The following is a 22,988-nucleotide window of genomic DNA, read 5'->3' on the forward strand; positions in this document are numbered from 1 at the left end:
ACCTCTTTCCCCATCTTCCTACTTCTCCCGGCAATATTTACACTGTATATTTCCATGCTGATTCCCACATGACCCGAATCCCATTGGGAGGGATGAGGTAAGAGGTGGAGGGAAAGAGACAGTTTGTCTGCATACATATGAAGTGAGGGGCAATCTGCCATTTTTGGCCCAAATTCACCCACCTTGATGATTCTTGGGATAGGAGAAGATGATGTATAGGGTTCAGTGGGAGATGTTGCAAGGCTAGTGCTAGGGGTTAAAAGGTCTGAAACATTTCCAGGTGACAGGCTGGTCTTCAGTCTTGTCTCTGGAGTTGAAAAGTTGGCTGGGGTAGTGAATGCTGTGGTGATTACAGAGGTCTGTGACTGAACAGAAGAGTTTGTGGGTCCATAAACTGGGGTGATCACAGAGGTAGATGTGGAATTGACTGCAGTTTCTGAAAGAGACCAAAACCTGGGTGTGCATGTGCTCAGACATACACACAGTCGAAACACAGAACGGGGAGTTTGAGGAGTTAACAGTTAGTTCATGTCGCATCCCTGACCAAACTCATCTCAAGCTTTTGAAACCAGAACTGGAATCTAGAATGTATTAGAAGTGCCCTGAAACGAAAATAGATGCTGAAACTGAAATAGATGCTGGTCTACCTTAGAGAAGCCAAAGACTCCCCCAGTTTGGACCTGTACATACCTTCTTTCCTTTAGAAGAGATCGGACATCTCTATGGAGTCATCTGATTCTTATTTCATCACTAAGCTGAACTCAGCATGAGAGAAGGGGTATGAAGGCATTACTGATCAGGATCAGCTGCCAAGACATGGGCCTGAGAAAACTGCCACTCAAGGAAGAATTATCTGGAACTTCCTTCTGGGTGCCCTAAGCATGATACTCAAACCGTTAATACTAGGGGCTTGTATAACTTCCTCTGTGGTGAGGGGAGCAGCCTGAAAACATCCTAAATACTTTACCCAAGCATTAGCAGCACCTCTCTGGGACATGACACAAATGCTCTTTTTACCTATGATGGTTGATGGGCCCTCAGTGCCATTCTGAGACACAGGGTAGTGGCTGGTAATTCCGAGGGTAGTAGGGATTGCAGTTTCTTGGTTGGATGCATTTGTAGAAACACTTGGAAATATTCCCAGGGTAGGTGACTGTGGGGTGATAGTAACGTTGTCGTTGTCAGGACTCGTGAATCCGGAGGCTATAGGGAAACGAGGAAGAATAAGAATCAGAACCTAAAGATATCAGCCTCGTGATAGCACCTGATGCAATTTCCTGACTTCAGGTAGAATCCGTCTAGAACATTCCCTGCTGCCCCTGGCAATGAGGCTGCCACAAGAATATACTCCTGGACAGTAGACTAATTTCCCACTACCAGATTTGCCCTGAGGACATAGGAAAGGAAAGGTTTATATACATACAAATGTCTCATAGAGTATTATTTATAGGAGGGAAACGTTGTGAGCAATTAAATGAATTACAATAGGACAAGTGATACATACACTTAATATACCATAATTGTTACATCATCATATACATGGTCATTAGAAAGAAAAAATTATAAAAACTGTAGCAACATGGAAATATGAGGCAATGTTCATAATATGTTTAGTTACATACTAAAATATAAGATTACGCCCGCATAAATATTGCAAAGATCTAAAATGTGAAAGAGGTCATGCTTCTGTTTCCTTTTCACTGTATCCTCTTTTTTGGTCACTCTCCATCCAGTATACTATCTCTTGGAATCATCACTAGACTCACACTGTCTCTATGCAATCCCCTTAAAAATCTATTCTTCTTGGCCAGGCATGGTGGCTCACACCTGTAATCCCAGCACTTTGGAAAGCTGAGGCAGGTGGATCACTTAAGGTCAGGAGTTTGAGACCAGCCTGACCAAGATGGTGAAACCCTGCCTCTATCAAAAACACAAAAAATTAGCCTGGCATGGTGGCAGGTGCCTGTAATCCCAGCTACTCGAGAGGTTGAGGCAGGAGAATCGCTTGAACCCAGGAGGCGGAGGTTGCAGTGAGCCTAGAGTGTGCCATTGCACTCTAGCCTGGGTGACAGAGCAAGACTCCATCTCAAAAAACAACAAAAACAGTAACAAAAAATCTATGCTTCTCAGACTTCCCCATTTCCAAATTCCTCTCATCCTTTTGCTCATGGTCTTCAAACCCATTCACCTTTCCTTTTGTTAAGGAACTCAGTTTTTAGGATGCTCTGACCTCGGAGTTCAGCTAATGAACCAGAGAACACAAGGCCTGGTTTCTCAACAATGTAGTGGGAAGGAGACAACTTAGTTCTGGCTCTGCCAATAACTAACCATGTAATTTAATACATGTATGTATCTCCATTCTTTTACCTCTTACATAAGGGTCTTTTCTGGCTACCTTACACGGATTGTTGGGAGAATCAATGAGATAACAAAGGCTAAATTATTGTAGTATAATATTTTGGATTTCATTATTCTCAGAAGATCCTCATGAGTGTCCTTGCACATCTCTTCCACATATTCTGGGATACATCCTTTTTCTTTTTTTTAAGACAGGGTCTGGCTTCATCACCACTGCACCCAGGCTGGAATGCAGTGGTGAGATCATAGCTCACTGTAACCTTAAACTCTGGCCTCAAGTGATCCTCCTGCCTTGGCCTCCCAAAGCTCTGTGATTACAGGTGTGACCTGCCATGCCCAGTCAGTACCATCCTTAGACACAGGAAGGAGAAGCTTCCTGCCAGAACCCTGTGCCTCTGAGGGCCCACACCCTGTCCTCCTTCCTGTGAGGACCAATCAGCATGTACCCTCTCTTCTAGATCATACTGTGGGGACCAGAAGTCCTAGCACTTCTTGCTTAAATGGCACTTTGCTCACATCCACAATGGGGCTCTTCTCCCATTCCATCCTGCTAAGGGGAACTGCAGCATGAGGGCATATACCCCCAAGGCCCAGTGGTGGCCAAATGATGACGCTTGAGGGCAGAAGAGTTAGTGCTTAGTGCTTAAGCACATGGGTAGGGTGTCCAAGGCACACATGCCATTTCCCTGCAATGTGAGCTGGAGTCATGGGTAGGAAGCTGAAAAGGGGAGTGGGCTGGGGCCAGGAACCATCTTTCCCTGTCATTGAATTCCAAGTATATGAGCATCCCAAATTCAGACCTGGCTTTCCAGGTGATCATGAAGGTAAGAAGATAGAAGATACTTTATCAGTTAGTTGGCCTGGCTTATAACTGAAATGTTTAGACATACAGTATGTAGGCCGCTATTGTACTCTTGCCCTGAGCTTTGTAAATGTTAAGGGTGAACTTGGTGTCCAGAGTTCACACCCGAAGTTCTATCTTCAAGGAAGCTCCTGATGGTCCCAGGCCTCCCTAAAGTTTGTCTCTACATTTTCCTGATTGGGATCTGGATCTGTATTTTTCAGCAATGTCCAAGTAAACAGCAAGGTAGAATGACATCTCTTGTTTCCCTCAGGATCGAGGGAAGTTAGACTTTTTGCTTCATGGCCATCAACCTGGGGCCAAGAATGCTTTTCCTAAAGGTGATGACAAGGTTTTCACTGTCTCCTATCTACTTCCTTCTGCAACCTGCCACAAGTAGATTGCTATTAATGGCGAGTGCAGCAATCATGTCTTACTATGATGTGTCAGGTAAGCAGTGGGAAGAAGGATATCACTATCTCCATCTTAGAGATGGTGATCCTAAATCACCAAGGTGTGGAACACTGAGGTTTAGCAGACTCTTAAGTAGATGCAGCAAGGAGGTTAGGCTGGGGCTAAACTGTCAAAAATCTGAATTCATCTCCCACATCTCCAGAGAAAAAAGGACGGGCTCCCATCTGGCTTGAACAGGAGGTGGGTTGATCAAAATAAAATTGATGCAGAAGTCAATCAGGCTTCTTTCCTGTTTAGATGGGACCCTCTCGCCAGTCAGACTTTAAGGTCAGATTCATCTGAATTCATCGAAAGAGTCAGCATTCAGACACTGAATTACAGGATCACGCTCTCAAGGCACCACCCCAAGACTCCTCATCTTGCCTGCCCTTTCTCTCCTCTCCCCCAGCATGCCAATTCCTGGGAATCCCATCTGATCCACCCTGGCCTAGCCCTTTTCTATCTCCAGAGGAAGCTGGGCCTGACTGCGATGATGTCATGCTTTTGAACCCCTCCCCCGAAGGGCCTCCTTCACCCAGACAAACACTTTTGAACTTTTCCAGATGTGGAGCGAGACCTGCTGCTAGTTTTGAGGACAGAGGTGCTTGTTCCAGAAGAGCAAAGCAACTCTGAACCCAGGCCAGCTACTGACCCACTGGGGCTGGGATCTCAGCTGCAGCAACCCCTCCACCTACCACCAGAGCAAGTACCATGGAATAAGTAGTGGGATCCACCTGCAAATGAGAAGGGGACCCCAGTTTCAGAGTCAGGGCTCTGAGCCCAGGATGAGCAGAGCACCCTCTGAGACACCAGGCGGACAGGACACGTGAGAGGGCAGAAAGGCAAAATGGAGTGATCAGGAATGCCTGAGCTGGTGCAGAGCAAGGGAACAGGTTGGTCAGGGGCCTGGAGCCAATCCTGGCATAAATGCTGCAGCACAGTGGGGTGAGTGCATCTCTTAGGCTCACAGTTTCTAGAGCCCTGGAGGAACGACATTTATGAGAGTCAAGACTGACCACAGATCCCTTTTTAATCCTGTCTTCCCACGCACATCCATGGCATTAAGCCACCAAACACTGACCTTTCTTTATGTGACCTTGTGACTCTCAACTCTGTAGGGGGGCTAGCAGGAGCCTACCAGTCAGTGAGAGCTTGTCAGATCCTAAGAGACAATTGATGAAACCTCCGCTCCCTCCTTTTCATCCTAAATGGGAGGAACAGCCCCTACCCACAAGGCTACAAGAATTATAGTACAGTTTAAAGTTGAATAAAAAGCTCTCTTCTGTGGTTTACTTCTCAGTCAATCCTTATTAACTGTGTCTCCTTAGGGACTCCATTTGACCCTTAGTTACCCCATTTGATCTCAGCTCATTAACTTGGAGCAAGGGAGGAGAGAAGCTCTCAAGAAATAAGTGAAATGAGGATTCTAAGAAGCTAAATAGACGTCACAAAATTCATGTAGTAAAAGTCATGCACTGAACTTTCAGGTACTTCTTCAGAGGCAATTATTCTTCTTTTATACATAATTCTAATAAGCCTGGTTATCTGATATCCCAGCTAATGATGAAACGTAGGAAGAGCCTATTAGAAGCAAATAATAAGGAGAAGCAACAGCTGAAAACGAAGAAACAAAAATAAATGAAAAGCAGACACAAGTATCAAAACTCGCACCAGTTTTCTGGAATCATTTATGGTAGGCGTAAATCGATCAGCTATATCTACTTTATAAGCATTGATGATGTCACTGAGTTGCAACATAGCCACATCATTTTTGTGACACATCTGAGTCATAAAATCCCTTTTGGAGAGTATTCTAAGAAAGCAAAGACATGTGCAATACATTTTGAAAATATTTCTACCTGTTGTTAGTAAACTGAAAATTCTTTTGGTCTTTAAAGTGTGTTTGCAAATCCTCAGAGATCCGGAAAGCCCTGCTACCTAAAATAACTAAACCCCCGTACTTGAAGAGACTAGTTTCCTATACTTGGTCTTGCCTTTCACAGCCCTCCTTAGTTATAGTTTTTCCATGGTCCTGTTTCCTGATCTCCTAGCCTACCAGTCTTATTTTGTCCATCCTTTCATGTTCTAGCACCTGGATCCAGAGGAGTATCTTGAAGGAGTTTCTGGGAATCTTAGTCCATAGAGTTACAGAACTAGGATGAAGGGACATCCAGCCTCTGCCAGGAAATAGGCTGTTGGGAGCCACAGACTGTTGCCAGGAAGGCAGTGTAGCCTATAGATGAAGAGTTCAGGCTCTGCAGCCAGACACACCACCCATTCAAAGTCTTCTTTACCATGTTTTAGCTGAGTGGTTTGGACAGTTACTTCAACCCTGTAAACCTCACCTGTAAAACAGAGATAAAAGTAGCCCCTATGTCTTAGCTGTTATAAGGAATAAAGGAGCTAAGAAGTGGAAGCAGTTATCCAGTCCCGTAAAAGCTCAAGAAACAGTGGATATTGTTTGTTTTAGGTCCCTTCCTTCTGCTTCTCGGAGGGCAGACACTTATCTCTATGAATCATCTGCCACAAAAACCATATACAGTGCTTCCTCAGGATAGGTCTAACTGTCACCTCAGTTAGAATACAAATTTCTCAAGTGCTGGAGCCATTCTTATTCTTACGTGTTTTACTTCCGGTGCTTAGCACAATCCTTGGGATTTGGAAAAAGCAATAGGATTGCAGGACAGCTGCAGCAGGTGTGTTCCTACCAGTTACCTCTAGCCACAGCGGTCTCGCTCTGATGTTATATTTTAAGGGGTAATTAATTAAATTGGGAGTGTTGATGTGAAGATAACCAGGATTAGAAGAGTTCTAGAAACCAAGTATATTGTTGAGGGTCTAGTGTTATTTCATCTAGATCGGGGTTGGCAAACTGTGGCCAGTGAACCTAACCTGACTCACAGGATGTTTTGGTATGGTCAGTCAGTAAAGACTGGCTTTTACATTTTTTTTTAAATCTCGAGAAGGAGTCTCACTCTGTCGCCCAGGCTGGAGGGCAGCGGCGCGATCTCAGCTCACTGCAACTGCTGCCTCCCAGGTTCAAGCCATTCTCCGGCCTCAGCCTCCTGAATAGTTGGGATTGCAGGGGTGCCTGCCACCAGGCCCGGCTAATTTTTGTATTTTTAGTAGAGATGGGGTTTAGCCATGTTGGCCAGGCTGTTCTCAAGCTCCTGACCTCAGGTGATCTGCCCGCCTCAGCCTCCCAAAGTGCTAGGATTACAGGCATGAGCCACCACACCTGGATGGCTTTTGCATTTCTAAAGTGTCGTAAGATAAGACAAAGTGGAACATGCATCAGAAACCACATATGGGCCCTAAAGCCTAAAATATTTACTCTCTGGCCCTTTACAGAAAAAGTTTGCTCACCCCTGATATGGAAAAGAAGAATTTGGGGAGGAAGGATAAATAATCTTTAAGATTCATGTTATTTATACCAGTTGAGCACCCCTAATCTGAAAATCAGAAATCCTAAAATACTCCAAAATATGAAACTTTTTGAGTGCCAACATGACACCACAAGTGGAAAATTCCACACCTGACCACATGTGACAGGTCACAGTCGAAACTTTGTTCCATGCACAAATGTATTAAAAATATTGTCTAAAATTATCTTCAGGCTATGTGTATAAGGTATATATGAAACACAAATTTCATGCTTAGACTTGGGTCCCATTCTTAAGATATCTCATTATGTCTACGTAAATATTCCAAAATCTGAAAAAATCTGAAATCTGAAACACTTTTTGTCCTAAGCATTTTGGATAAGGGATACTTAACCTGTATATTCATTCTCATTTTTCTACAGCCCTGGCGATGTGCAAAGGATCTCTCTCAGTGCTGTGGAGAGTATAAAATAAGAGCGGGATCTCTTTCCTCCATCAGGTGTTAGTGTCATTGTCATTTAAATCAATCCCTCAAGGTGTTTATAAACTAGTAGGGCCCACTAGAAAGGTCTTTAGGTATTATCATGAAGGACCAGATTAAATCTGTGCCAGCCCGAAGAATAGAATTAGAACGAATGATTAGAAGTTATGGGAAGGCCAGTTTCACTGCAATCCAAGGAAAAGGTTTAAAATGATGCAGCTACTTATAAGAATGAAATAAGCCACTTTCAGAGATCAGTGAGCAATCCATGCTTCTTGCAAACATTCAGGAAGCATCTTCGTTAGGGGGCCCTTCCAACTCTGAGTCCTACCATGAATTTGAGTCATCCTAGACTAGAGCAAAGGACTGAACTAATGCCTTCTTAAGCTTCAAAGGCTAAACTGAGGTGTGAGCATATATAAACCAAGGGTCTGTGGCGTGAGGGTTCCCAGAGTACTGATATTTCCATTTTACATTCAAACAGCATGTCTTAGCTGGGTGCGGTGGCTCATGCCTGTAATCCCAGCACTTTAAGAAGCCAAGGCAGGTGGATCACCTGAGGTCAGGAGTTTGAGACCAGCCTGACCAACATGGAGAAACCCCATCTCTACTAAAAATACAAAAATTAGCTGGGCGTGGTGGTGCATGCCTGCAATCCCAGCTACTCAGGAGGCTGAGGCAGGAGAATAGTTTGAACCTGGGAGGTGACAGTTGCAGTGAGCTGGGATTGTGTCATTGCACTCCAGCCTGAGCAACAAGAGCAAAACTTCGTCTCAAAAAACAAACAAACAAACAAACAAACAAACAAACAAACAAACAGTATGTCTTGGATCCCATCCACTTACTGTGGAACCCTGATTATCTTGAATGTCTGGAGTTCATTTCTCCCTGTCACCTCTTCTGCCATTTTCTCAGCACCACAGACGCCTGGGTTGCAGCTCCATGGCTCAATGGTTCCCTGTCCTCATCAGTATACCACTTCACCACAAGCTAGCCAAGCACTCATTCCTTTACTCTCCCAAGACAGCCACTAACAAAGGCTAGTGTGTGTGGCCAATACTTACTGACAGGCTGAGAGCATGGAACCAGATTACAGGGCAGCCCAGAGGAGACAATGGCATAAGCTTGAAATATTAGACATTACTGGGCTAATGTAGAAAAAAAAAAAAATACCTCCCAGGTCTTTTCTATCCTCCACCCATCACTGTCCAGGCACCTCCCCTCCCTTTATATGCTCTTCCTGGACTCTGGAGTCCTTTTAACCTTGTGTCTCTTGGACCCACCCAAACATGAGGCTTCACTTTATGTTATCACACTCAGCAATTCAGCCTCCAACCTCCCTTTGCCCATCCAGGGTGGTCCTGGGTTCTAGGCTTTGTCACCCAAAGCCCCCTTAAGACATTTTCTTAAATCAGCTGCCTACACATGCCATGCCTCTCTAAGAAGTATCAGTTTTGATTTTATTTTTCCAAATCAGGAAGAAGCCTATTTCCCAATTAAGCCCAGAGGCCTTTTCCGTTGCATCTGCGGGGAAGTGATTCCTTCCCTGGGCTCTGAGAGCACAGATGCCAGGAAGTACACCTTTGTAGGCATCCCTATTTGTTTGTCTCTCCATCTTTCCAACATGCATGCATCTCTCTCCTTAGCACAAAGTCCAGCTCTGGGACTAAAAGTCAAAGATAATATGTTTTCATTTACTAGCTAAGGAGGGAAGAGAATGTTCTCATTAGAGAAGTCAAAGCCCAGAAAAATATGGAATTCTCACAGCCCTGGCAACTGCGAGCATTTTCTTTTGGAGGGTGGTGTTGTGTTCTTTTTCCATATCTTCACATTTTTAGTTCTCCACACTGCAAGCCATTTAGTTAGATCAACCAAAGTCAATGCGAGAGGGAGGCCCAAGTATCCTGAGGGGGGAGCTGGGTAACCTTCCAGCCCTGAAAGCAAATGTAGGTCCTCCAGCTCAGGGTCTACAGGAAATCAGGCAATGAGACCAACCGTAAGGAGCGGAATTTGTTCCTCATTTTTATTTGTTTTTGTAGGACTCTGAAGCTGAGTTTATCTGCTGCAGTTTGGCACTTCTTGCCATGAGCTTTATGAGACAAAGATTGCAAAGGAAGGAGATGAGGACGAGGGAATGAGGAGGCCCAGGAGGTGGAGCCAAAGGGATAAGAAAAAGAGGCCCAAGGCCCCTGCGTGTTTGATCAGCCTAACAGGAATGCTGCTGAAGACATGAATCTGCAAAGGTGACGCCAGCTGGATTGGGTCTACAAGCGGGGAGCACTGGGGACCACTGAATTAGTCAGAGGTCCCCAAGGCTGCTCCTCCTTGGTCGCCATATGGCAGAGATTCAAAGGGTGGAGTTGTCTCCCCTCTGGAAAATATCCGATAAAATTCTTTTCTCTTTTCTTTTTCCCCTTTTACATGTAGCCCCAGACAGGATATGGGTGTGGGGTCAGCAGGCACGAAGGACCCAAAGGAAGACCAGGAATGTGACAGGAAGGGCCTGGGGGTGTTGTTAGAGTGAGGAGAGGGACAGGCCTTGGAAAGCTTAGAGGAAATAGATACCCTGAGCCTGACAAAGGGGTTCCCTAATTACCTGAAAGGCTTCCTGTTCCAGCCAGTGCACTGGCAGTGCTGCCTGGCGACCCCTTAGCCCCTCACCCTGACTCTGGTGTGTGATCTACCCTACCTCCAACAAAGACAGCCCACTTCTGGCTAGCTGAAGTGCCTATACACATGCTACCTTCTCAAAGGGACAGAAAAAAGACTTTCCCAGACCAAACTCTTTGTTGGGGTAAATGATGAGAAAACAGACCAAAGAAAACCCTTCCACCCTAAATTTTGCAATAATCATAGAATTTCTGCAATGGCTCTATGGTAGCATTTCACGGTACATTCAGTCATCTCTTTTATCTCACAATGTATCCCAGGACAGAAAATGACTCCTAGTATTAACAAAACAAAATAATCAAGCAAAAACCCTAGAAAGCTCTGGGGAAGGGCATAAAGCTACAATTGGCTCAAGTAGTTTGGCAAGGTTGAGAATAGGGCCCTATGCCCCATCCGTCCCCACCCAAAGCTGGGCTATCGAATTCTCAGCATGTCAGCCCAAAGTTTTGCAGAGGTTGTGTTGCTCCCCTGACCCCAACCTCGGCAGGCCAAGGCGAGACTGACACAGACCAGCTGAGGAAATAAGCAGAGGGTGGACCTCACTCGGCTGAGGACCAGGTCATTGCAAGCTGTGTAGCCAAAGGAGAGTGGAGCATCTGATTGGAATCTGCACCACTGGCCAACTCACCCCTGTTGTGAAGGCCTAGTCTAGCACCCACTCTAGGGTTTCGAAACCTCAGCGACAGCTTTTCCCTGCCCCAAAGCATATGTCCAGGACTGCCAAACAGGGCAACCCAAAACCTCACCCAGAGCTTCTTCCAGCCCAGGGGCAGCTCTCCCCAGCTGGGCAGACCCAAAGGGGAACCACGGAGAAGACTGGGAGTAAAGAGGTCTAGTCCAGGTCACTCTGCAGGACCGTAGGGGATGGCCTTTAGGATGTAGTGAGAGGATGGAATTGGGAGCCCATGAGTGCTGCAAGCAACAGGGAGAGCACTGTACAAAGTTTCAAACCTTCCAAGTGCAAAGAGATGAGGTGGAGAATGTCATTCCCCAAGGAAAGTAATCAAGCATAAATATTTACTGGATGCCTTTTTTCTTTTCTTTCTTTCTTTTTTTTTTTTAAACTAAAGTGAAGGAATACCTTAAGAAGTAAGGGTATGTGTAGGTGAGTGGGGGAGTGTTCTAACCCATCCACTAGCTTTAGAACTTGGAGTGGGGTCAGAGGAAGAAAACTCCAAAAGATGACAAGTTTTAAGTTTGTGCAGGGGTGAGGGTTTGTGGTAAGGCGAGCGAGGCTGGGTGCAGAGCAAATTCTGTCTACCTCTGCCTCCTCCGCAGTGAGGTTGCTCAAGTGTGACTGCAAACTCAGCTTCCCAGTCTTTCATGCAAGGCTTTGTTTGTTTGATAGGTTTTGTTTTTCTTTTCACGGACTGTTCATTCCGAACTCTCCTGGCCTGAGACCTGGAACCTCATCCCTGATTCGCTCCCCTCGAATTCCTTACTGTCCACTTCTGGCTCCCCTAGTCCCAGTGCAAGGTGGGCACCCCGGCCCCTTCCCAGCAGTCCGCTCCGGAGCTCTGCTTTCTGAATCAACCAAGAGCCACAAAACTTTCCTGCTTCTCTCCTCCGCGGTCTCCCGGTTCTTGCTGCAACTTCGCACTCCGCACTTTTGGCAACCAGAAGAGACCCTGGCATCTCCAAAGCGCTTTATCTCAGTCCATTGGAGCCAGTTGTGCTGACCGGTTCGCACCTCGGCTAACGCACACCCGCGGGGCGGTGGCCATCCCTTCCCCTCCCACCCCTGTCGGCTCCCAGGTGAGGCGCTGGCGCCGGCGGGAGCAGCCATGGGCGTCAGTGCGTGGGTTGGGCCGGGGTCTCTTCCCTCTGCGCAACTCTGCTCTGCCGTTCAGCCTCTCGGAGAGCCTCGGAGAGCCTCCACCCTCCCAGCGGCGAAGCCAAGCGGCCGCGGCGCGCAGGCGGTACTCATACTCACGCAGCAAACTCAGCAAGCAGAGCGCGGTCCAGCCCCGCGGCATCCCGGGCCCCGCGCGCGCGCCCCTGCGGACCAGCATCCTTCTCGTGCCGCTCCCAGAGAGACGCACCAAGTGGAAGACGCTGCTTGGCGTGGCCAGGACGCGCTCCTCCTGCCCCCTCCGCCCTGGAGAGGGGTGGGGGATTCTTGCTTTTTCCCTCTCTTCTCCCCTCCCTCTTTAGTCTTGGCAAGGCAGCCCCTCTCCTTGGCTGCTACTAACTTGAGCTCCCCTGGTTAGTCCCAAAGGCGGAGGGCGTTAGGAAGGAGGCTGGGTTGCCGCCGTCGAGGCCAAAAAAGGTGGAGGTTTGTTCAGGCTCCAGATGCCTCGTTCAGCTTTCCGAAGAGGCCCCATCCCACTTCTTCAAGCTCCACTTCCACTTAACTTTTAACCCCTTTGTGGCAGCCTTGCCGGTGGCCAGGGCAGGGGCAAGTTTCCTGTGATTTTTCCCCCTTTTCTTTCCTTTTGGTTTTCCTTTATTTGAAAGCTGTAAGCCAGTAACCATCTTGCAAAAGGAATCTACTGTGAGGACCTCAGTTTGGATGTATGAGCATTTCGTTAATCAGGTAAAACTTGACCACCGTGTGACCACCGGATCTGTGCTGTGTGTGAGTGAAGCAGCAGGAGTGAGTAGCGCACATACATGACTATTAAGTATTCATTTTAGTTATCCAAACCACTCGTGTAGACTTTTTCTTTCACTTTTTTTTTCTGCAAGATCTTTTTGTGTTAACTTTTTGTTAACTTGTGTTAACTTTTCCTATGACCTTCCGTAGTTCTCCACTTAGTTCCCCATCACCATCATCCTAAAGAAAAAGGACTTCCCTGGGAGCTTCTCCCCAGTTATCCCCTCTCCAGACCTGGGTCTAAACCACTAGGGCTTTCACCTTGCTCTCCCATCAGAAAAAAGACTTTCTGTGACTCTATCCTCCACCACATGATAGATGCTTGAGCTTCCTGTTCCTCACCGGTTCTTCTGAGTGTTGGTGAACTGAACGGCAGAAACTCTTAGCAGAGTAGGCAGCCTAGTCTTGAAATGGGGTTGTAAAGACTGGAGAAGAGAGAAGCCAGGCTGAGCAGATGATGGCACCAGGCGGGGAATCAGACAAGGCATAACCTGGGAGAGGCTGTTCTGATATCCAGAGTGGAATCATGGAATTATACTCAGTTCAGCCTCTTCCGTGAATTCTGTGCCACATAGCCTAAAGGGAAGAAAAGGAAGCCAGACCAGCACTCTGTGGTCCTCTCTGATTTCTCTTAGCATTATAAAAGTAGTTTTATCTTTATGGTCTGTCTCAAACCTACTATGCACTGGGTTGCACAGGAGAAGGATCCAGGTCTAAAAACAAAACCAAAATGTTATTCTGGTCTTGTTGCCCAGCATTCTTTTAAACAGGGAACAAAGTATTTCATCACACAATCAGAGCAAAAGCCTGATATGCAAATTTGATTGAAGACAATAGTGCGGTATGAATCTGTTTCAAAGTGCAAATGATGATTCAGAACTGATCACATAGTGATGGCAAGGGCCTGGGGACAGAGAGTGGCAAAAATGCATTTTAAAATTAGGCATTGGTCCTTGGGACTCCCAGTTAACAGGGAAAAGGAGTTAGTTCCAACATTGCCGGGCCCCCTGCTCCCCTCAACTTCCTCAGCTCCAGAGGTTGGGTCTGCTGCAGACACCCAGTGTGCGGTTGTGAAAAAACGTGGGGTTGTAATTCATGCTAGATGTAAAAGCTAATTTTGTCCACTTTAACTTCCATTTCTAGATTTTTTTTTTTCCTGGTTACTTTAAATACCATTTGTCTCCTGTAGCTGGACCATGGGAAAGAGGGGAAAGAACTTGTCTTTCTTTAGTACCTGATCTTAACTAGCTTTGGGAGCAGAGAGAGAATGATTCTATGGAGCAGAGTTTTCTCAAAGCACGATCTACAGAGAACCAAAGGTGAGGACCAGAATTTGTACTCTGAATAAGTATTCTCCATGACTCATGCACACTGAGGTTCAGGAATCCCTGGTTTAGAAAGAACACATGCTAGGTGCAAGGCGTGAGGGCGAAGTGGATGTCAGTCTTCAAGGAGGAAAAACAGAAGTAGGGGGCATGGGAGGCTGGTTGATCCCTTCCTCTGAGAGACCAGAGCTGTTTCTCCTCTGGCTTGCAAAGCTATGAATGGCCCCAGAACTATGAAGCTAGACAATGAGTGGCCACTCTTCATATTTTCCAGGGTCACCGAGACTCATCACCCCAAGCACACATACCTTGGCCCAGCCACCCCCAAACACAAGTACACAAGGGCACCCAGGGAGCCCAGCCTTACATTTCCTCACAGGCCAGATTGAGTTGAGCTGTCTAGTTCTTTCAAAGTTCTAGCCTTTCTGGGCTGCTCCTCAATTCTCTGCTCTCCTGCTTCATAAGCTGTTGCTAGAAGATGTTGGCTACACTGCGCAAAGTGGAGGATACAACAGGAATAAACTGAGTCAGAGCCTGTCTTTGTCCCTTTACAGACCCTTGGAGGCCATGACTACTCTTAACTATTAAACATCCGCTACCCCACCTCTCCCCAAAATACACACACATCATGTCAATCAACCTAAAATGGACCCTCATTCCATGTCAAATATAATACCTTTCATGTTAAAAAGTAAGGAAAATAGTTGTTATAATTCTGAATTTTAAAATATGTTCTTCATTTTGTTCTTATAATTCAACCTTTAATAGCTTGTTTACATGAAACTATTAAAGAGTTGAATTGCAGTTTACAAGTTGACTGAGTTGACATTTTGTCGGCATTTAATGAAAAATTTATGAATTTTGATTTTCCAATTTTGTATTTTGGAGCCAAGACTTCTTTCCCACATTGCAAACTTTTTTTTTTTTTTTTCCAGTTTGGCAGAGAGGAATCTTTGGTGGTAGAAGTGTTCAGACACTGGACCGACGCAGTGGCAGCCTGTGAGTCCCTTTTCTCCTCTTTCCACCTTCTCGTCTCCCTCCAGCACCTCCTCTTGGCAGAATCTAACCAGAAATCAGCTGACAAGGGCGTCTGGGAACAGTGTCCTGTGGGAAGTCACCATGATGCAATGTTTGCCTTCATGATAGGCAGGCTATTCCAGAGCCCACAGATCAGAAAGGCTCAGACCAAATTATGATGATCAAATCACAAAGGTTATTGAATCTATTTAAAGCACAGAGCTAGAACCAAGGGGACAGGTTTACATGAGGCTGACACACTGGGGGATGCAAGCAGGGCAAAAGTCCCGCACAGTCTCACAGCCTCAATCCTGTGTTTTGCCCTGCATGGTATAGTTGTGAGGACCAGAACTGAGATTGAGTAAGGGGATCAGCATGTTGAAGATCCTTGGAACCAGGGCATACTCATTCTATCGAGAGATGTTTAAGGGCAGCTAGGCTTGGCCACAGGTCTTTGTCAGTGTTTTGGGCAGCCATCCTTTTTGCCAGCATTTCTTGGGCAGAGATTATAGGGGGCCAGAAGGTGCGACCAGTAGGTAGTCAATTTAGGGATGACATAGACACCAGCATGAAGGTGGCATAATCTATACTTCATGGCTTATGATTTGTTTTGTTTTGTTTCTATCCTTTTCTGCCTTTAAGTAGAACTCTTGTTTGTTCCATCCTTGTGTAGTCCATTCCATTTATTCTATTTTACATGTCTTGCAGGTTACTAACTTAATATAGATTGAGAATCCCAAATCTGAAATTTGAAATGCTCCAAATTCTGAAACGTTTGGAGCAGTGACATGACACTCAAAGGAAATGCTAGTTGAGGCATTATAGATTCCAGATTTCTGGAATGGGGTGCTCAACATAGGAGTGTAATGCAAGTATTCCAAAATCCCAAAAGCATCCCAGATAAGGGATACTCAACCTGTATTTTTAGCACATCTTCTGAACTCTGCCTGTGTCTCACAAATGACTTGCTTACTTTGTATCTATAGTTAATACATCTGATGAGTTTCATCCACCTGCTTGTCTTGTCCTCTGTACGAAACTGAATATTCTCACATAATAGAGCAAACACACATTATAGCCAGTATGATAGAGAATACTACAGAGGAATGAGGTTGGGGTTGAAAGAGACAAGATAAATAACTAGCAGAAATCCAGTTTTATGTATTTTTCACACAGATAACCATTTTCCTAGTTGCATTTACTGAGTAGTCTCCTCTTTCCCTGCTGATCCGACATGCTATTTCTTTCACGTGTTCACATTTCATACATATGTGGGTCTGGCTCTTGGCTCTCTAACATTGGTCAATATGGACACCACAGTACCTTCACCATTGCCTTATTTACTGTAGGATTAAATAAGTTCAGATATCTGTAGGGCAAGTTTTCCTCTCCCAAATTTTCTTCAGAAATATCCTGACTATTCTTGGCTCTTTATTCTTCCAAATAATAATAACATATAATTTTACAAATCTTTATCGGATTTACTTCCAAAACAGCCTTTTGGATTTTGATCAAAATTGCTCCATAGACTAACCTGGGGAGAACGGAATCTTTCATTTAGAGAACTTGGTGTATATCTCCATTGTTTGAGTCTTCATTAAAGTTAATAATTTTCCCTTCATTAAAGTTAATAATAAATGATTTTTATTCATTTATTATTGTTAAATGATAAATTCATTTAATTCATTGTTAGATTTATTCCTAGGTAATTTATGTTCTCTAAGACTATGGCAAACAAATACTATCTTCTTTTTAATTGTTTTTGTTGCTGGTGTATGAAATTGCAATTTGTTGTTTTATATTAATCTTTCCTTGAGCTACATTATTACATTCTCTTATTATATTGAAATATTTATTTTTGGGTTGTATATGTAAATGATTATATCACAAACAAATAGTGATAATATGTTTCCTTCCCAATCCTTCTGCCACTGACTTGTTTTATTTAAGTTAATATATTGGCAAGAACATCCAAGGATAAAAGGGTGTGATGATCATGCACATCCTTGCCTCATTCCAGATTCTGAAGTGTAAACTTCTAATGTTTCCCCATTTGCTTAATTTTTAAATGTGTTTTGTATTTATTTGTTTATTATTTTTAAATTATTGTTTTATTTTAGAGACCAAGTCTCAATGGCCTCCCGTGATTCTCTCACCTTGGCTTCTCAAAGTGCTGGTATTACAGGAGTGAGATGCTGCAGCTGGCCTATATGTGCTTTTTATCATGTTAACTTGATTCTCCTCTATTCCTAATTTATTAAAAGATTTTTTCTTTAATAATAAACTAATGATGATTTTTTTCAAATGCCTTTTCTATACCTATTAAAACTACTTGTGGTTTTTCTCTTTTAATATGGTAGCGTGGTGAATTATATTTATGGATTTTTCTAACATTAATCCGACTGCATATTTGAGTTAAACCCAACTTTGCCAATTTATTATCTTTTTTATGCGCAATTAGAATTTAATTTGTTAGCACAATTTTCTATTTTTTATTTTTGCTTCTATGGTCGTAAATGAAACGACTCTGTAATTTTTCCTTCTCTTTTTGCATTGTCCGGTTTTGGTATTGCGGTTACGGAGTTTTTATAAAATGCATTGTAGAGTATTTCCCTGTTTTCCTATTCTTAGGAAAAGTTTTTATAAGACTGGGATGATCACTTCCTTTTAAAATGTGTTGGAACTTGCCTGGAAGATCATTTGGACCTCGTATTTAATGTGGGATTATTTAACAATACTCCTTGTATTTTTATAAATGTTATCAGTTCTCAGATTTAAAAAAAATTTCTTCTTGGGTAAATTTTGTTATTTTCTTAGGAAACTGAGTATTTATCAAATCTTTCAAATTGTTGGTGATAAAATTCCTATTTGCTTGTTAATCTGTATTTTATGTGGAGTGTGTTCCCTTTTTAATTTGTGCTATTAGTTGTTTGTGAATAATTTGTCTTAATTTGTTACAGACATTTAAATTATAAAAGTCTTCAAATTGCTTACATGCATAATTACATATGTTAAATATATGTTACCTCCAATGGGTTGGAGGTGATTCCTATGTTGTGAAAACACCCTTCTCTTGCATTTGATTAGGTGGGGCTGTTTCTTAGAAGGGAGTGAGCTTGGGCTGATCAACCGGTGTAGGCACCGAGGTAATCTGTTGGCCTGTGTCATAGGCCCCTTGGGATGTTAGCAAAAGCAGAAATGTAGTGATGTTCAGAACAGAGCTGTAAAATGCAATGCCTTGTGTCCCAGTTTTGCCTCCTAAGGGACAAGCTGGTGAGTGAGAGAGAAAGATGTGGTGGTGTTTCAGCTAGACTAGTACATAATCCACAGCTTTCTTGTCACTGCTGCAGCTATTAAGACCTGGTGACCTGAGGCCAAGTGCGGTGGCTCACGCATATAATCTCAGCACGCTGGGAGGCCGAGGTGGGTGGACTACTTGAGGTCAAGAGTTCAAAACCAGCCTGGCCAACATGGCAAGACCTCATCTCTACTAAAATTACAAAAATTAGCTGGGTGTGGTGGTACATGCCCGTAGTCCCAGCTACTTGGGAGGCTGAGGTGAGAGAATCATTTGAACCCTGGAGACGGAGGCAGTGAGCTGAGATCATGCCACTACACTCCAGCCAAAGTCTAAAAAAAAAGACCTGGTGATCTGACATGTAAGTGGGGAAAAAAAAGCATGTCACAGTATGATGCTATTTTGTTTTGGGAGAGGTAAAAAGTCAGTGTCAGCGTGGTACCTGTCTCATATGCACACACAATGATTCATCTCAGTGTTGGAATTGTGGGTAATTTTCACTTTCGTCCTCACTCCAGTATGTAACACATACATTGATTTTTCACGATAACCATGTGCTACTTTTACAAACAAAAATACGTAAAGCCATTTTTGTTGTGAAAAGAAAAAGGCGTGCTAATTATACATGACTAAAGTTCTTTTCTTTGGATTTGTCAGGTTCTGTTTCGTCTACAGGAGCCATCAGGTGACAGAGGAAACAGCTTTGGCCAAAGGGCGCATGTGTCAGTGATAAGGGCAACTTGAGTAAAGATTCCTTACATCTTAGGAAGCAGCTTTCAGGAAAAGGGTCAGAAATCCATTGTTTGTGGATTTGTGTCTGTAATTCTGATATTGTCTCTGCGCATTTCCCTCTGTAGTGTCTAGACTTTCAAGTAATCTTCCTGATGGTGTAGGCCTAACTCAGTATTGCTTGTGAATGCAACCAGACAGCATTTATGCTTCCATTAAAGCCAGATATCAAAGGGGGTTCAGGCTACCCTGGGGGTGAGAGTGTCATTGATTCAAGAAAACTCCATAATGAAGGATTTATTCAGGAAAGCAAAAATAGAACTACTTTGCAAAATGTCCTTCCTCACTTGGAAATTGTCTTTCTGGTGCTACCTAACGGTAGGTATAGGAAAGCAGTTTCTCTCACTAAAGTGTCCAGGAAACTGCCTCAAGGGGCTGAATCTTCCTGAACCCAATATTGCATCAGTTCATGGCCCAACAAGCTGTGAAAGCCAGGGACTTAACAGCCTTTGTCTCTGTAAATCCAAATAGAGGGTTTTAATGGCGTACATCTTACAGAAGCCAAAGAAAAGAGGCTGGCTATTTTTAACTTGAGGCAGGAAAATGTGGCTGGAAAGGAAACATCTGTCCCAAACTATTCTCAAGAGCTTTATATAGAGGTCCCATCTATCATGAAACGGTCAAATGTAAAATCAGGTGTTTGGTCCAGGCCTGGCTCTGGAAGAAAATGGCAAAGCTTTCCTACGCTTCATTTCTCCCACTTCTTGCCTTCTGAGTTGGGCCTGTGGCTTGAAAGAGACCACCTCAGAGGCAGAGCGTCGGGGGATGGCTTAAGGACAACCCAATTCCTGTGAATTTTATGGACCCCTTCTAGTTTAGCATCTTCATCCAAAATGGCCCCACCCATTAAGTTTCACATTTTGCAGACTCCCCAGTCAGGAGTCACCAGAGGTCTAGTGCTAGGAGAATAAAACCTTCTAAGGTCTTGGTGCTAAGGTCTCAATTTGGAAATAAGGTCTTGGGACCTTAGAAGGTCTTACATTCCTAGCACCAGACCTCTGGGGACTCCTGACTAGGGAGTCTACAGAATTTCCTTGGCAGTTCTGGCTGTTGATTCCTAAGCGAAGAAACCATTCTTTCTTCCCTGGACAGCAAGAAAGTTCCTTATTTTTCAAAGACATACCAGTCTCCTGCATGTCTGGCTAGGGGGAAAAGGGGCAACTGTGAGCCTGCGGAGTGTCAGAGACATTTTTGCCTCAGTAGAAACACTATACATCATTCCTGGGCACACAGAGCAAGGCCAAATCCACACATCAGAGGCTCAGGATGAATTAAGTGTTGGAGGAGGTAGGGTTGCAGCAGATGGTGCTCAGGTTGTGCACTGCATAAATCCAGGAGATTCACATAGACTGGAATCTATATCTATTCACATAGATAGGAGATAGAGAAAAGGAGGAGAAGCAAGACAGTGCGTTGTTGGCCAAGGGGTTTTCAGTCTTTGTGTTGGAGAATTGACCAGAATATTCGTGGTGCAGTTCTGTGTTCTTTTTCTCATTTTCTCTTCCTCTTTTTCTTCTTTTTATGTGATCTATCTTTCTTTCTTTCTTCCTTCCTTCCTTTCTTTCTTTCTTTATTTCATTCTTTCCTTCTTTCTTTTTTTTCTCTTTCCTGTTTTCAGTCAAAGACTGGGCTGGGAGAAGAACACTTTACTTTTTGTTTTTCAAACTGAGTAGAGAGTTGCCAGGAGAAATGACAAGGAAAGAATAAGAGTAAAAGAGCATGCATGGATCACTCCCTCCCTCTCCGGGTGCACTCTGCAGAGCAGTGTCTGAGCAGCAGGGCTTGGAGGGTGTGAAACAGGGTTGCCAAATTGCAAAAGTCTCTAAAAAGATCCATATGTCTGGGCTGCACCAAGCCTCTGAGCTCAGGGAGGGGCCAATAACATCATCTGCTGGATGGGAGTGCATTTCCCTTCCTCTGGGGAGGATTAGATGTCAGCTTGACTAGATGCTATTAGGCTTTTGATGATCCAGATTGGGAACTCGGGGTGCCAGTGTTTGGGGTAGGGAGGAAAGAAGAGGCATACAGAGCAGAGCAAACAGGAAAGATGAAGTTTGTAAGCTAGAGTCTGTGAAACAGTGGGGAGTTTAAAAACCCTGGGACATTGAGTTTCCTTTGAAATTTTTTCCCATGTCAGGACAATTTTGGGGAGCCACTGTGCAGATTAATACCAAGCCATTTGCCCACTTCATGGGAAGTCTAGACTCCTTATTCCCACAATTAACTCTCTATAGTCAAGGGAGAACTTACTGTCTTCCCCTTCACTTCTTTAAGCTCTAAACTGTAGCTTCCTCTGGCATGGAGGATAGCAGATGGTGCACAGCTGTGGGACACAACTGGTCTTGCAGGGATCAGACGAAGACACAGAGGCCAGTTGAAATCCCAGTGGCTACCCTGGAGGCCTGTCTCCAAAAATCTGGGGTGGTACCCCTGACATCTACCCAGATCCTATCTTGGGCAGACCTCACGTTTTTCCTTAGTCCCCCATGCCTCCTGTCTACTCCAGCTTTAACTGGATTACAGGGAGATGATTTTGTGAGAGTGGCCAGGCAGCTGCTTCCCAGATATGTGTCATCTGCAGAAATGGTCATATCCAAACTGGGGAGCTTTGGGAGGATTGGTTGGGGACATTTGGGACAGGGCCTGGGAGGTTTCTCTGAGGATGTATTAACTTAGGGGGAACAAGCCTAGAGACCAGCTGAAAACCCCAGGGTAAAGGATTGAAGCTAGAGAGGAATTGGGAAGGTCCTGGTATGTTCTTAGCTCTCCTCTCCAAAACTCTGTGTCCAAACATATGACTTTACTACATTCGCCAGATGACCTGACTCATTTATCATGTGTGTGTGTGTGTTTTCTTAACAAGTAGAAGATTGCGTTCTCTAGGAAGGTCTTGAACCTACCACTTCTTGCCTGGAATATCACTGGCCTCTACTCTGGTCTTCCTAGGAAAACTCTTTGAGTTGCTCCTGTCCATTCTTCACACAGCAGGTAGAGAAAAGCACAGCTGGCCCTCCGTTTCTGTGGGTTAAGTAATATTTGTGTATTAAATAATACTCCTCTCAAAATTGCATCTGTATTAAACATGTGTAGACTTTTTCTTGTCTTTCCCAAAGCAATACAATATAGTATCTATTTACATAGCATTTGCATTGCATTAGGTTTTATAAGTAATCTAGAGATGATTTAAAATATCCAGGAGGATATGCATAGGTTATATACAAATACTATGCCATTTTATATCAGGAACTTGAGCATTTGCAGATTTTGGTACCCACAGTGTGGGGAGGGACTCTTGGAACCAATCCCCTGTATTTAAAATTAAAAACTGGACCATCTCATTCCCCTGTTAAAAACCCTTCAACGGCTTCCTTTTCTTCTAAAATAAAATCGAAAACTCTTCTCCATGTTGTATAAGACCTGAAGGGGCTGGACTCCTACCTGCTTCTCTTACCTCATCTGGTAGGCCCTCCCCCTTGCTCCAGCTCCTAAAACTCCCCAAGCTCTTTTCCAACCTCAAGCCTTTACTCAAGCTGTCTCTTTGCGGAATTGCTTCTCTTCCCTGCTCACTTTCTGCAAAGCGGCTCCCCGTCCTCTTCTGGTCTTCCCTAACCACCCAACTGAAAATACGCACCTCACCAGTCCCTTTTTACTCTCTCACAGTACTTTCTTTTAGAAGCTCATTCATCGCCCTTCTCACATTTTACGGTGACATTCACTTGTTTATTACTTGTCTTTCCCATTTGACTGTAAGCAACATGGGGGTAGAAACCAGGTGTA

General features: G+C 44.3%; 1 protein-coding gene and 1 long non-coding RNA gene across 3 annotated transcripts in view; one reads left to right on the forward strand and one right to left on the reverse strand.

The window, feature by feature from the left end:
• Window positions 1–12,204, reverse strand: part of CD34 (CD34 molecule) — a 24,444-nt gene extending 12,240 nt beyond the window's left edge. For both annotated transcript variants that reach the window (XM_003930410.4, XM_003930411.4), the window contains exons 1-3: window positions 12,120–12,204; window positions 1,018–1,203; window positions 183–436 (exon numbers count right to left, since the gene is read on the reverse strand). In XM_003930410.4, coding sequence (XP_003930459.1) covers window positions 183–436; window positions 1,018–1,203; window positions 12,120–12,198 — 519 coding nt within the window. In that variant the 5' untranslated portion in view covers window positions 12,199–12,204. The remainder of the gene's footprint in view (window positions 1–182; window positions 437–1,017; window positions 1,204–12,119) is intronic.
• LOC120361589 (uncharacterized) lies at window positions 11,492–17,409 on the forward strand. Its single transcript, XR_005577756.2, has 4 exons — window positions 11,492–11,941; window positions 12,037–14,101; window positions 15,043–15,106; window positions 17,245–17,409. It is a non-coding gene; the product is annotated as an uncharacterized LOC120361589 (long non-coding RNA).
• The last annotated feature ends 5,579 nt before the right edge of the window (window positions 17,410–22,988 follow it).

The sequence above is a fragment of the Saimiri boliviensis genome, chromosome 14 (assembly GCF_048565385.1).
Source record: "Saimiri boliviensis isolate mSaiBol1 chromosome 14, mSaiBol1.pri, whole genome shotgun sequence".
Lineage (NCBI taxonomy): Eukaryota > Metazoa > Chordata > Mammalia > Primates > Cebidae > Saimiri > Saimiri boliviensis.